Source organism: Bufo gargarizans, chromosome 3, assembly GCF_014858855.1.
Source record: "Bufo gargarizans isolate SCDJY-AF-19 chromosome 3, ASM1485885v1, whole genome shotgun sequence".
NCBI classification, from domain to species: domain Eukaryota; kingdom Metazoa; phylum Chordata; class Amphibia; order Anura; family Bufonidae; genus Bufo; species Bufo gargarizans.
This window is the reverse complement of record NC_058082.1, coordinates 371768709-371785114: the sequence shown is the minus strand read 5'-3', so window position 1 is coordinate 371785114 and position 16406 is coordinate 371768709. Positions and strand designations below refer to the sequence as shown.

The 16406-nt window shown below is 41.5% G+C and overlaps 1 protein-coding gene across 1 annotated transcript in view; it reads right to left on the bottom strand.

Annotated features, from left to right (window-relative positions):
* Nucleotides 1-16406, bottom strand: part of LOC122932132 (protein AATF-like) — a 94074-nt gene that overhangs the window by 65978 nt on the left and 11690 nt on the right. Inside the window, exon 3 of the mRNA XM_044286375.1 lies at nt 10541-10621. Within this exon, the coding sequence (XP_044142310.1) occupies nt 10541-10621 (81 nt within the window). The remainder of the gene's footprint in view (nt 1-10540; nt 10622-16406) is intronic.

The following is a 16406-nucleotide window of genomic DNA, read 5'->3' as shown; positions in this document are numbered from 1 at the left end:
GCAAGACATGCAAAGAACCACAGACCTCATCTTACAGACATTTAACTGTGTGTTAAAAATGTTGTTACCTTTATTGTGCAGGTCAGTGTGATTACACTAATACATGTGCCAAATGTATAGTTTTTCCTGCATGTGGACTTGGGAGCTGAAGGCATCTGTGTTGGTCCCATGTTCATATGTGCCCACATTGCTGAGAAAAAGGTTTTCATGCAAATGAAACTTTAGGAGCAACGGGGCGTTGCCATTACATCTAGAGGCTCCTCGCTCCACAACTGTCACATCATCTGATTCTGCCAAACTGCAGAGGGTATGGCAGTTTCAGAGAGAGCAGAGGCTCTAGGAGTAATAGCAACACCCCTGTGTTGCTCCTAGAGGTTAATTTGCATATATTTTATCAGCAATGTGGGCACATATGAACACGCAACCAACACAGATGCCTTCAGCTGCAGTGGCAATGGCTCTTTTATTAGATCCGGTGACTTACCAGCTCTCTGCAAGGCGGAGATTTCAACCTAGTAGTGTTGCCAGTGATGTCACCGGCACTAATGGGTGGGCTTTAGCGCTGCCCTAGCCTGTAAAACAGGCTAGAGCAGCGCTAAAGCCTGCCCATCAGTGCCGGTGAGGTCACCGGAAACAATGCTAGGTGGAGTCTCCTCCTAGCAGTGCAAGTTTGTAAATGCTTAGGTGCTCATCTCAGAGGGGTTGCCTGGGTAAAGAAAGGGTTATGTCCGGGGTCAGCTCTGAACCCAGACAACCCCTTTAATACTTTTGTTTAAAAAATATTTTACTTCTATTTGACTTATATATTTAGTTTCCTTTGGGGACTTTGGGGATTATTTGCCTCTTTATAGCAGACTGCAGTAATTTAATATTGCAGCCTATGAACATAAGCCCTGTTGCAGGCAGTTAACAATGATCCCAGGTCTGCCATAACAACCAACATAATAACCCTGCAATTTCACCTGGTGGCTGGGTTTGGAAGACTGGAGGACAGGGGGTGTCCGTGCCTATTACTGCTCAGATGCCCCGGTTGCTATCGGTGCATCCGAGTTGTTAAATGACCAAGATCAACGTGATCTAAAATCTGTGCAGCCATGTATAGAGCAGGCTCAGCTTCTGAACCCACTCTTTAACTCCTCTTCAGCTATTATGCTGTAAACATATGGCAAATGTAACTGAGATGTTAAAGGGTTTGGAACCTTGGGACAGTGATGGCATATAGCTAGGATATGCTATTAATGTAAGACAGGTGCATGTCCCACATCTTGGACCTGCTAACTCCACAATGGGTCCACTGAAGTGAAGCCATATATACAGTACATACCAAAAGTTTGGACACACCTTGTCATTCAAAGAGTTTTACTTATTTTCATGACTATTAAAATTGTAGATTCACACTGAAGGCATCAAAACTATGAATTAACACATGTGGAATTATATACATAACAAAAAAGTGTGAAACAACTGAAAAAATGTCATAATCTAGGTTCTTCAAAGTAGCCACCTTTTGCTTTGATTACTGCTTTGCACACTCTTGGCATTCTCTTGATGAGCTTCAAAAGGTAGTCCCCTGAAATGGTTTTCACTTCACAGATGTGCCCTGTCAGGTTTAATAAGTAGGATTTCTTGGGGTTGGGACCATCAGTTGCGTTGTAGAGAAGTCAGGTGGATACACAGCTGATAGTCCTACTGAATAGACTGTTAGAATTTTTATTATGGCAAGAAAAAAGCAGCTAAGTAAAGAAAAACGAGTGGCCATCATTACTTTAAGAAATGAAGGTCAGTCAGTCCGAAAAATTGGGAAAACTTTGAAAGTGTCCCCAAATGCAGTCACAAAAACCATCAAGCGCTACAACGAAACTGGCTCACATGCGGACCGCCCCAGGAAAGGAAGACCAAGAGTCACCTCTGCTGCGGAGGATAAGTTCATCCGAGTCACCAGCCTCAGAAGCAGCAGACACATCTCTAGAACAACTGTTAAGAGGAGACTGTGTGAATCAGGCCTTCATGGTAGAATATCTGCTAGGAAACCACTGCTAAGGACAGGCAACAAGCAGAAGAGACTTGTTTGGGATAAAGAACACAAGGAATGGACATTAGACCAGTGGAAATCTGTGCTTTGGTCTGATGAGTCCAAATTTGAGATCTTTGGTTCCAACCACCGTGTCTTTGTGCGACGCAGAAAAGGTGAACGGATGGACTCTACATGCCTGGTTCCCACCGTGAAGCATGGAGAAGGAGGTGTGATGGTGTGGGGGTGCTTTGCTGGTGACACTGTTGGGGATTTATTAAAAATTGAAGGCATACTGAACCAGCATGGCTACCACAGCATCTTGCAGCAGCATGCTATTCCATCCGGTTTGGGTTTAGTTGGACCATCATTTATTTTTCAACAGGACAATGACCCCAAACACACCTCCAGGCTGTGTAAGGGCTATTTGACCATGAAGGAGAGTGATGGGGTGCTGCGCCAGATGACCTGGCCTCCACAGTCACCGGACCTGAACCCAATCGAGATGGTTTAGGATGAGCTGGACCGCAGAGTGAAGGCAAAAGGGCCAACAAGTGCTAAGCATCTCTGGGAACTCCTTCAAGACTGTTGGTAGACCATTTCAGGTGACTACCTCTTGCTAAGCTCATCAAGAGAATGCCAAGAGTGTGCAAAGCAGTAATCAAAGCAAAAGGTGGCTACCTTGAAGAACCTAGAATATGACATATTTTCAGTTGTTTCACACTTTTTTGTTATGTATATAATTCCACATGTGTTAATTCATAGTTTTGATGCCTTCAGTGTGAATCTACAATTTTAATAGTCATGAAAATAAAGAAAACTCTTTGAATGAGAAGGTGTGTCCAAACTTTTGGTCTGTACTGTATGCAGCCACCCTCACTGTTATGGGAGCCCTCAGAACAGCCAAACAAGCACACTTGGCTGTTTTTGAAAGTCCTATTGCAGTGAAGTGAGGGCACACTGTGCACGTGCAGGCACCTCACCATTTACGACTATGCAGGGCCTGCATTAAGGGTGGCAAAGTGGGCAATTGCCCAGGGCACCCGTACTAAAGGGACCCCCAGTGCTGCCAGTGTCATACCACAATAAGGCAGACCACACAGCTACTATAGGTTGGGAGCAAGAGCAGCAGACTATAGCTAACTACTGAAGTCAGCAGTTTCCCCTCCACTTAGCAGCTGCTCCCATCTTGTACAAAAAAGAAAAGTTATTTGTGTGTAAAGTGTATTTATTTCATGTGTGAGGCATACGTGTGTATATGTTTATACACATTTGTCTATGTATGTACAGGGGCAGACTGGGAATTTAAAGTGGCCCTGGAAAAGTGGCATCGTTTTGTAGCTGGGTCCAAATTGATGGAAGGCAGGGGCAGAAATACCATATTTTGGCACATTATACCACCCCAGAGTCAAATACCACAGTCCATCACAAAATACTGCCAGCAGCACAAAATATCTCCCCAAAAACTTCCACTGGATGGCTGCCCAGGAAATTTCCCTGTAAGGTCTATGGCCAATCCGCCAATGGAGATCGGTCCTATCACGGAACCATTCTCCAGCTATATTATCATGATGTATTCTAAGACTATTTCTTTTTTTACAGTGTATTGAGGTATTCAACTGGTCATCCCACCACTGCTGATCAGATACTTATACCCTATCCCGTGGATAGGCGATGAGATCTTATAGTATCTTATGGTGGGACAACCCATTTAAGACCCATTTACATTGGTCCATTGGAGTTATATCTGCTCATATGTTGGAAATTATAATCATTACAGACCAGTGTAAATTAGGAAAGATCAGAAATACACCATTATAAAACAACGATTACACAGCCATAAAAATTATTGCTAAATGCAAATGATGCTCATGGTTATCCAGTTAAAGTGGGTTGCTGGCTGAATAATACAGGTGGTACCCATCAGTGATGGCATGGAAAAGGCTCCTGTGCCTACACCATCACTCTGCTGTAACAGGACAATAGCCTGATTCTCTGTCTCCCTCTGTGCTAAGGGATCTGTCTTATATAGTAGCAGCCAGTTTGTCACAGCTATAGCTAGAAATGTCACTATTCAGCTAGTCAATAAGCAGAGAGATGAATATTATCCAGCTGAGTCTTTCAACATTTCTCGCACTCCCTCTTTGCCACTGTCCTTTTCTTTTTGTCGCTGGCCTTTGCTCCGGCCAACAAGATAGATTTTTCTGGAGTAGGACTGGTAAGGGCATGGTAATGGGAAGTACTTTAGGCTGATAACACAGTGAGTGACTGTATTTAGCCACACACTAGGTTGCAGTAATTTTTTTCTTCTTTGTGTATGTGGTGGAGGGAACTGTCTAGCATTATGAGGGGAGCTTTTCTAAATAAAGGGTGTTCATTGTGTTTACCCTATTGGAGCTCTGAGGAAACTGGCATGAGTGGCACTAAGGGGCACATATATACACTAATAGCTAATTGTGGCTTTAAAAAAAATACAAATAAATAGGGCTATTGAGCCCAGAACTAATGAGCCTGAGGAAATAGGTGACTCTAATAGGGTGGCGTGGCTGGAAATAAAAGGACTTAACAGTGGCTGGCACTATTGGGACAAAATGGGAATTAATGTGTCTGCATCAAAAATCAGTGGTGCAATTTGGTGCAACCAGGGTTTCTATAGTTTTTACCAACATACTCTACTTAGTGGAAAGGGGCAGAGCTACACATGAAAGGGGACAGGGCCCACCTTTAGGATTAGTAAATCGTGTATTTTTTTTTTTGAATGGACGTGTATAATTCTACCTTTGGTTCTGGGGCTGCTTCAGCACACCGAGCATCTCAGGCACATGTCTCGGATTTTGAGCAGTATGGTCATAATACTGAACTCTGCATATAATTATTTTAAATTTTGTATTAGTATGATAATAGTACTTGCCCAGGGCCACACTTTGCACTTTGTCTAAAATCGGTACACAGCAATTTCTGCTGCAAATTTTACCCCTTTTAATGTAGAAAACTTAAATCTGCAGCTAAAACTGCCCACGGTGCAGCTACCCTGAGGGGGTGCATCATATCAGGGGCAGACATAACACCTGTGCGGCCGGTTCAGCTGCACAGGGGCCCAGCGTGTGAGGGGGCCCTTGAGCTCAGCTGTCTGTCCCCGCTTCACCATTCATCATCACTCCATCCAGCATGTAGAAGAGGCCAACCTCACTATTTGACTTCAGTCACAGGACCTAGTGCGCCATCCACAGCTCTGAGGCAACATGTTCTGAGCTGCATCTGTGATCGCCCCTTGTACTTACAGCTCAGTCCTGCTGTGTGGTGGACAGCGTCATGAAGAGTTTGACAGCAGATCAGCCAGGCTTGTGCTGAGCCACTTCACTGTGTCCTAACTCTGCCTCCCGTCTAGCGATGTCAGTAGCCCCGCCACCGTCTAGCGTTTCAGTAGCTCCGCCCCCTGGTGGTAGCCCTGCCCACATCTGGTTTTCTCCTAGCGCTTCTGGTGCTGAATGTGTGAGTACACCAACCAACAAGAATAAACTGAGTATATCATCAAAACGGGTATATCATCAAAAATAAATCCTTTATTGAATGAATGACACATAAAAACGAGACATGAGACAACAGATAAAAAATGGCTACATCTGAGGAGGCATGTTAACACAAATGAGACATGGGGGGTAGGGGTTTTGAGTATGCAATGTACAAAAGGCGGTAGAAAAAAGGAGTACAATACCTTACTGATTTCTGTATGTATAACTGCAACCACAGATATAAAAATGCAAAAGTGCAAATACTGAGTGGCAAAACACCATATCAAAAAGGTGGTTGCAGATAACACCGCGACATATGGATGTCTGATTGTTCCAAGTTGTGGGACCATATAACAGCCAACAGAAGGTTAAAGTGCATAAGAAGTCACTATATCAATAGTCAAATACCACAATTGTAGCTGTGGTGACAGCTTAAACCTCCAAATACATGCAAAACTGGCTCAGGTGCACAGTGAACACCCCCCAGAGGAAGGCATCCGCCGAAACACGCTTCGGGTTTACGTGGCTCTCCTGAGGTGTATATCCCCACATCTATGGGTATGTAGACATGCTATATTGTTGTGGACTTTGAGGGATGTGCTCATTGGCTCTAGGTGCTCAGCTATACCCACTTGGGTTATCCACAGGTGGGTGTTCACTGTGCACCCGAGACAGTTTTGCATGTATTTGGAGGTTTAAGCTGTCACCATAGCTACAATTGTGGTATTTGACTATTGATATAGTGACTTCTTATGCACTTTAACCTTCTGTTGGCTGTTATATGGACCCACAACTTGGAACAATCAGACATCCATATGTCGCGGTGTTATCTGCAACCACCTTTTTGATATGGTGTTTTGCCACTCAGTATTTGCACTTTTGCATTTTTATATCTGTGGTTGCAGTTCTACATAAAGAAATCAGTGAGGTATTGTACTCCTTTTTTCTACCGCCTTTTGTACATTGCATACTCAAAACCCCTACCCCCCATGTCTCATTTGTGTTAACATGCCTCCTCAGATGTAGCCATTTTTTATCTGTTGTCTCATGTCTCGTTTTTATGTGTCATTAATTCAATAAAGGATTCATTTTTGATGATATACCCGTTTAATGTCAGTTTATTCTTGTTGGTTGGTGTATTCATGTACACTGAGTGGGTTTTTACTTACTCTTTCTGGGTTTATTTAACATAGTATATTTAATTACTGTTTATGTGTATGTCTATGTTTTATGTAACCTACTTGTAATAAGCTGAATGTGTGAGGCCTGCAGCAATTTAGGAGGCGCTAAGTGAGGACGGGAGGCTGCCTGTGTGCCCACTGTCCCTGCCAGGCACTGAACTTGACTTGGTATGTTATTTTCTGTACCCCACCCACCCCCCTGGCCCTCCTGTGACTGTCCCTTACCTACATACTGTGAGGCTACATTCTAATGTATTTTTCAGTCTGCAGATCGGCAAGATATGGATGTGATCCATGTGCGATCTATACACCGGATGTTTTCATCCGCTCACAGGGAGAAGCAACAGCTCGGTGCGAGGAGAAGCAGCGGCGCAAGAAGCGGTGTAAGTATATTCCCTGTGAGGGGCCTGGCACATGGGGAAAATTTTATACTCTTGGATAACCCCTTAAATACACACCACAATATCTAAAAGGGTTTCCACCATCTTTGATGCCCCTGATCACCACTTCCTCTCCCTGTAGGATTGGGGAGAGATGACAAATTGGGATCCCTTCTGCTTCCACACATCATTGTATTAATCTATACCTATCTTTATATCTGTACGTGTGGTTTGGGAAGGGGGAAGCCCAGGTACATTCTTTGCACAGGGGCCCTCTGCTGTTTGTGTCCGCCCCTGAATTATAAATATATATTTTTTTTATAGTTAATAACTGTTATTGATTAATATTGTTATCCATTTTCATTTCTTGGTGACAATTTTTCAATTTTACTTTCTGTACATGATTATGGGGGGTGGAGAGTGAAAATCATAGGAATCTGTAGGCTAGAAATGTTCAATGAGCTCTATAAGAGTTCTTGGCATGCTCTGTGACCTGTGCAGAGGTCATTGTATTGTATTGACTATAATGGGGACGGGGCGGAGCTCCGGTGCAGCACGGCAGTGCATGGCGACAGGCCACCAGACTAAAAGTACTGCATGTACGACTTTAGTGCGGCGGCCTCTCACCGCGATCTGCCGTGCTGCACCGGAGCTCCGCCCCCGTCCCATTAGTCAATGGGGACGGAGCGGTGGTCCGGCAAAATAGCAGCAGGACGGATCCGACAGGGTGAACAGCCTGTCGGATCAGTCCTGCCGCAAGTGTGAAAGTAGCCTTACAAGCCATAATTTTTCACAACATCCTCAAAAATGGTATCTCCCACTGAGGTCTGCTTGATTACCATTGACCATAGATTTCATAATTTTGCACAGAAATAAAGACTATAATGCAATTTCATGTATATAGGCTACAGAATGAGATCTGGAAATCCATGACATTTTCTTTGTAAATCCTTTATTTGCATCTTTCTGGATATAAAGTAAAACATGCTTAAACTTTTCACTGAGTAAAGATGTTATGCTCAAATTGTAATTGAACATTTTTTTCACTGCTCTGCTACTGATGATCTGGCCCAGACTGTTCAATTGTCATCCGGAGCTGGGTAATAAGATTGCTACGGTAGGACCTTGATCTCACGGTGAACGAGTACAGTCCATGTCACACACACTGAAATAGTCTGCATTATTTCAAAGGCTTTGAGAGTGTGACTCAGTTGTGTGATGTTGTCAGCGGCTTTTGACTGAATCATGAATACATCCAATTATGTGTGATGCTGACAAAAAAGAATATTGATAGCCAATAATTACAGGCTTCTCAGGCCAATAAAGCAGCTCTTTCCTCTTTTAATAAATTATCCGAGAACATCAATCTTAAAAATTACTATGCCACAACTGACCCAGACTGACTTGCATGACTTTCTATCTGATGTGCTTGCAACCAAGGAAGATTGTGGACACTGAAGCTTCTTGTGACTTATGAGTAGATAAAAATAGCCTATAAATGTGTTTTATGCCAATTAAACAATAGTAATAGTTTAGCAGAAAATACCCTACCATCTGGTTTATTCAGTGGATTATATTAAACCACTATGCATCAACACTGTCTTAAAGTTACATACAGGAACATTTACTGGCATCACGACGGCACTGCACAGAGTTCAAGAGAAGTGCGGCAATGTCTAAGAAATTTATTAGTGATGGTGTTTGCTGAAATAACAGTGAAAACCACCCTTATGCAGACCAAATCCTAAGAAGGTTTTACTAAAAAGCCTCAGCTTGAATGAACTGTAGAGACTTTGACATTACCTGCAATCATTTTTATTAGAAAGACATCTCCATGATTAGTGCTACTTGAAGGCTGTCTGGTCACTGTACACATTTTAAAATATTGCAATTGCAAAATGTCTTGCGTTAATTATAACGTCTATTTTTCAAATAGAGAAGGAAAACAAAATGCAACACACCATGATAAGACCCAAGACTGCTTCTCTATACTGAATTTAGAGAACAGGAATGGACTTAACATATAGTACTTTTTATGCTCTACACATGGACAGCTAGAGTCTTTCTACAAAACAGGGCAAGGGGGGAAAGGCAGGCACCTGGGCCGTTTGGGAAAATGGAGATCCTTTGTTATTGTTCAAATTCAGAACCATATACTGTGAAATCAAAGTACACAGTAAAAGTAAAGTTTTTCAGTTGTCATTGCAATTATTTTGCAAATCACCTTGTGGACAAAAGTATGTCCTGCCTTCTCCTATATACAATTATTTATTACAGATCTGTTAACCCATTGATATCCAGCACCATACACATAGCGGATATTGTCACTTTTAATATGGCGCCTGCTTGTGGGAGCAGTGGGTGCTATACCCACCGGGTTTCTGATGTTTCGCAGACTGCAGACATTTAACCCCAGATACTACTGACCCCAACATCTCAGTAGTGAAAATGCGGGAGCTGGCACTCCCGCTCCGGTATCAGCTTCCCCCGGGTGAGATTGGGGAAGCTGTTACCTTAAAAGTGATAGGCTGGAGCCTGCATGATAAAAATATTTGATCCATATGGTGTAACAGAAAAAAAAATCTATATGGCCAATTTGCCATTTTTTGGTCAATGCATCTCCCCCCAAAAATTTTATAAAAAGAGATCAAAAAGTCATACACAAGTTCAAATTGTATAATTTAAAAGTATAGATCAGCCCGCAAAAATGTGCTCTAAAATATCTCCATAGATGTGAATATAAAAAAAAAAAGCTATTGGGGCTCAGAATATGGTGATAAAGAGAAAAAATACATTTTGACAAAGTTTTTTTTCAGTATTAAAAGACACAAATAAACTATACAAATATGGTATCGTAATGGTATTGATCAAGAGAATGAAGGTAACAAGTCAGTTTCACTGCATAGGGAATGCCGTAACAATGTGGCAGAATAGCGTTTTTTTCAATTTCCACCCCATTTGCAATTTTTTTCCAACTTACCATTGCATGCAATATAAAATGGAACCATTAGAAAGTAACAGGAAAAATTAAAAATAAAGTTATGGCTCCTGGAAGGCCGGGTTTAAAAAACAAAAATAGAAAATTGCATGGCCCTCTAATAGTTGACATGCAAGTCAGATGGGTAAGCAGACAGTAGTTTTGGCATTTGAAATGTATACATAAACTACACATAACTAGAAATGGGTAACTCACTAATTAAACTTGAAATTTGGACAACTGGGCTGATTCATACTCAAAACATAAGCATATGATCAGGTCGCTCTGTTACAGTCAATCCCATTATTTTACAACCATTACAACCTGACAGAAACAATGCATGCTATGTTCCTATCTGATTGAATGCATTGCCATTGTTTTAAAAAAAAATATTTTGTAAATGTTGCGTATTTCTTTTCCATTACTTGGATCACTTATGATTTCTACAAACCTTCACAGAGCAGTCTGGTTACCCTTACCTCACTTTTCTCCCTTTGCTTGCTTTGGTGTCTACTTTCTTCTTGATCTTGCTTCTCAACTTTTGAATAGCAAGCCACTGCCTAGAAGATTAGATACAAGAGGTGCAAGCTCAGCAAAACACAGGAAAACGTTAGTCTCTTAATATATTTCCAATATAGCTTCAGAAAGCAAGGCATTCTAGCATAATATCACAGGTAGACCATTTACAACTCAATCTCCACTTCTAGTCAGGTGTAACTGCATATACTTCTTCAATGCTAAATACTACAAAAAACACATTCAGTGTTCATTTACAGTCTTTGTATGCAATATACAAACTACTGTATTCTTTGCTCTTTTTTCCCCCCGCAAGGTATAAGTAAAGAACGTAAGTAAATACTGCTATACTCCATATTTGATTAAGTCAATTTAAAGGAAACTGGTACTGGAAACTCTGTATCTGAACATGTTCTACGTGTAGTTCTAGAAGAGCAAGAACTGAACACACTGCAAAATCACAGCAAATGCTAGCTTACACCATAAACAAGTGATCTTCATTTCAGCAATAATTAACTTTCGTCTAGGGAGTTTAGCAGTAGAGATTAAGTTAGAGAGTTAAATAATAATTATGGAGATGATCAATGGTTAATCAATAAAGGGTATAGCTACCTGCCCTAGCAAAGAGCAAGAGGTTTTAAAAGCTATTCCAACATGTGAACCAAACACCATCATGAATACATATTTTAACTGTGGTGTAGAGTAGATTAAAATGGAAAAACAAGCATTTAAAATAGATTTTTGTCACAATTCCAGCAATCCCAGTTTTTGCTAAAAGACAAAATTAAAAAAACAAAACCTTCACACCTTACCCAATAACACAATAGAAAGGAAATTAAAATGTGTGTTGCCAATGTGGAACTATAAAATGTCATAGCAATACATATGATTTTGTAAGACATCATGAGATGAGATGAAATACACAAACAAAACAGAACACACATGTGCAATTTAACCCCTTAAGGATCCTGTCATATTTCACCTTAAGGACCAGACCATTTTTTGCAAATCTGACGTATCACTTTATGTGGTGATGACTTTAAAACACTTTTACTTATCCAGGCCATTCCGAGACCATTTTCTCGTCACATATTTAACTCCATAAGAGTGGTAAAACAGAGTCAAAAATAAATTATTTTTAATTATAAAAAAAAAAATACCCAAATTTACCAACAATTTGGAAACATTAGCAAATTTCAATTTCTCTACTTTTATAATAGATAGTAATACCTCCAAAAATAGTTATTACTTTACATTCCCCATATTTCTACTTTTTGGGGACGTTAGAAGTCTTAGAAGTTTAGAAGCAAATCTTGAAATTTTTCTGAAAATTTCCAAAACCCACTTTTAAGGACCAGTTCAGGTCTCAAGTCACTTTGTTGGGCTTACATAGTGGAAACCCCCATAGATAACCCCACTGTAGAAACTACACACCTCAAGTTACTCAAAACTTATTTACAAACTTTGTTTGTTAGGTGTTCCACAGGAATTAAAGGAAAATGGAGATTACATTTCTGAATTTCACTTTTTTGGCTGAATTTCCATTTTAATCCATTTTTTCCACTAACAAAGCAAGGGTTAACAGCCAAGCAAAACTCAAAATGTATTGCCCTGATTCTGCAGTCTACAGAAACACCCCATATGTGGTTGTAAACTGCTGTACGGGCACACGGTATTGCGCAGAAGGAAAGGAACGCCATATGGTTTTTGGAAAGCAGATTTCACTGGGATAATTTTAAGCTGCCATGTCACATTTGAAGACTGATGCACCCCTAGAGTAGAAATTCCCCAAAAATTTACCCCATTTTAGAAACTACACCCCTCAAGGTATACAAAACTTATTTGACAGACTTTGCTAACCCTTTAGGTGTTCCACAAGAATTAATGGAAAAAAAGAGATGACATTTCAGAATTTCACTTTTTTGGCAGATTTTCCATTTTAATCCATTCTTTCCAGTTACAAAGCAAGGGTTAACAGCCAAACAAAACTCATATTCATATGTGGTCGTAAACTGCTGTATGGGCAAACGGCATTGCGCAGAAGGAAAGGAATGCCATATGGTTTTTGGAAGGCAGATTTTGCTGGACTGGTTTTTCGACACCATGTCCCATTTGAAGCCGCCCTAGAGTAGAAACTCCAAAAAAGTGACCCCACTTTGGAAACTATGGGATAAGGTGGCAGTTTTGTTGATACTATTTTAGGGTACATATGATTTTTGGTTGCTCTATATTACACTTTTTGTGAGGCAAGGTAACCCAATGTTTTGGCACCGTTTTTATTTTTTATTTACAACGTTCATCTGACAGGTTAGATCATGTGGTATTTTTATAGAGCAGGTTGATATGGACACGACAATACCAAATATGAATATCAGTTTTACTTTACATAATAAAGCATTTTTGAGAAAAAAACAAGGGTGACTGTCTTGTGTAGAGGCTCATTCTTTTCTGGATGAGATGAATGTTTGGTACTATTTTAGGGTGTATATGACTTTTTGATCGTTTGCTATTACACTTTTTGTGTTAGGTCATTTGATTTTTATAGAGTAGGTTCTTACGGATGTGGCGATACCTAATATGTCTACTTTAATGTCATGGCCACTAGGGGTCTCACTTCCTCCTAATTTGAATTCCACTGTCTTTTAGGCTAGATAAGTCTCTAGTAACAGACAATTAACAGAAAATGGGGGTGTCAGAGCTTGTTGAACTCTTGAGCCTGATAGAAGCACTGCCTCTACACAGCTTTTGAAGAGCAGAAATGGGTCTGTCTCTGTTAAGTCAGATCTTCCTCTCCTTACCAGTTTTCTGAGCTTCCTAGAAATCAAATATAGTGGGGAAGTGAGGTCACTGCAGTACAGTACTGGGAGATTCCATAAAAGGGAGACACCTACTGGTTGTGAGAGAAATGCATCTAGCTGTACAGCTAAAACAGGGAATATGGCAGAGGAAGACATTAGAGAACCCCCAAAAAGACCTGTTCCTTCACACTTATGATTCTACAAGGAATCACAGCCATTATTATTTTTTTAAACAAGTATGCTTTAAAGACTATAATCACAGGGTCTGTTTCACAGGATTAGCTCATAACAAATGTTGTGCCAATATTCAAAAAGGGGTCAAAAACAAAGCCCAGAAAATATAGTCCAGTAAGGCTCCTTTCACACGGGCGAGTATTCCACGCAGGTGCAATGCGTGAGGTGAAAGCATTGCACCCGCACTAAATCCTGACCAATTCATTTCTATGGGGCTGTGTACATGAGCGGTGATTTTTACGCATCACTTGTGCGTTGCGTGAAAATCGCGGCATGCTCTATATTCTGCATTTTTCACGCAACGCAGGCCCCATAGAGGTGAAAATCGCAAGCAACTGCGGATGCGGTGCGATTTTCACTCATGGATGCTAGGTGACGATTGGGCTGGGGACCCGATCTGTATTATTTTCCCTTATAACATGGTTATAAAGGGAAAATAATAGCATTCTGAATACAGAATGCAAAGTAAAATAGTGATGGAGGGGTTAAAAATGAAAAGAAAATAACTCACCGAGTCCACTTGATCGCGTAGTTGCGGATTTCTGTCTTCTTCTGTAATGTTGAGCTGCCGGCTAAGGACCTGTGGTGATGTCACATCACATCATCCAATCACATGGTCCCTCACCATGGTGATGAACCATGCGATTGGACCATGTGATTAGCAGTGACGTCATCAAAGGTCCTATTCCTGTGCACAGCAAAGAAGAAGACAGAAGAGAAGCCGGGCTGCGCGATCAAGTGGATTAAGGAGAGTTAAATTCTTTTTTTTTTTAACCCCTCCAGCCCTATTCTACTATGCATTCTGTATTAAGAATGCTATTTTCCCTTATAACAATGTTATAAGGGAAAAAAATACAATCTACAGAATACCTAACCCAAACCCGAACTTCTGCCGATTTTTCTCACGAGCGTGCAAAACGCATTACAATGTTTTGCACTGGCCTAAAAATCGCGCATGTTCCCGCAACGCCCGTGTTAAACCAGCCTAAGTCTAACATCTGTTGTGGGTAAACTGTTAGAAGGTATTCTAAGAGATGATATCCTGGAGTATCTCAATGAAAGTGTATAAAGTTGTATTAGCGTGGGTTAATGAGGGATTAGTCCTGTCAAACAAACTGTTTCTATGAAGAGGTAAGTTGTAGATTGGATCGGGGGATGTCATATCTGGACTTCTCCAAAGCATTTGACACTGTACCACATAAAAGGTTAGTATATAAAATGAGAATGCTTGAACTCTGAGAAAATATCTGTATGTGGGTAAGTAACTGGCTCAGTGATAGAAGACAGAGGGTGGTTATTAACGGTACATACTCAGATTGGGTCACAGTCACTTGTGGGGTAACACAGGATTCGGTTTTAGGCCCTATTCTCTTCAACATACTTATTAATGATCTTGTAAGGAGGGTTGCACAGTAAAATATTAATTTTTGCACAGTATTGGTCGGGCGAGATGACGTGAACACAGCACGTCTCGCTCTCCCGCGCCGGCCTCTTCCCCTCAGGCTCCCGACTCACCCGATCAGCTGACTAGCTGATGTTGCGTTGAAGTATTGAGCGGCGCTCCGCGCTGGACGCGGCTCCTGGATCCTGGATCATCTCACCTGCGGCTCATCGGTGGTTGCCGGACGTGCTGACCCTCCGTTGCTCTTTTTTCGCTTCCAGTCCTCCCTCCTGTTCGTGTCTGATTTCAGCTGCTTCACTGCCCCAGGGAGCTCCTCTCTCCTTCCCTCGTCGGCTGGCTTGCTTGCTCGGCCCTTGCCTCCCGTCTGCTTCCTCCCTTTGGATCCGGAGGTCTTACCGCTTTGCCTACGGCTTCTCCTCTACTGTTTGTCTGCCTGTAACCTGGACTGTCGGCCATTCCTGGACCCCTGGACACGTGAGAACATAGCCTTGGTTGACTTTATTTTTTACATAGCGCTGGTTTCTGTGTTGTTGTGTTGCTGGGAGGACGTATTTTTTTTTTTTTTTTTTTGCTTTGCCTTGTTTTTTCCCGTTTTCCTTCTGCGGGATTAGATAGGGGGTGAGGAAGCGGTTAAAAGGGGGGAAAATAAGGCGATAAGGAAGCTATAAGGAGGTTTAAAGGAGAACATAAGCTGGGAAAAAGAAAGAAGCAGCGGGGTGTGAAAACAACAAACAGGAGAAAAAAGGGGAGAAAAGAAGGAAAAAAAAAAAAAAAAAAGGGGGGGGAACATAAATAAACTGGAAATTAATAAAAAAGGGAGAGGGCGAACGGGGGAAAGAAGGGAAGAGAATGGCCCCAAAGCGACGATCAGTGGACTCCTCGACAACTAAATTGGGGTCAAAAACACCAGAAAATAAGATCGATAAGTTTTTGAAATCACCATTCCCTATTGAAAAAAATCCATCTAAAGTTAAAACCTCTGTTAATGTGAAGAAAAATGTTAAAACGCCCCAGTTTGAGGAACCCTCTGAAGACGGATCAATGGAGGCAGACCAGGAGGCGGTAGAGGAGGGATCTTCAGCACAAACGCGAACAGAATATGATCCATCGGTATTAGATAAGATCCTTTCCGCCGTGGAAAACAACGGCTCCCTGGTGCAGGGGATGTCCACTCAATTGGGTTCAGTACAGAGCGATATCACCCTAATCAGGGAAGACTTAGTAAAGATCCGGGATCGAGTTCTCAATGTGGAAAAAACTGCTGCTTCACTGCAAACCGAGATTGCCACATTAAAATCCCAAACTCTGCTTCTCGCCTCAGAAAACCTAGTGATACAACATAAGCTGGAGGATCTTGAGAATAAGTCAAGGCGAAATAATGTCCGTATAATTGGC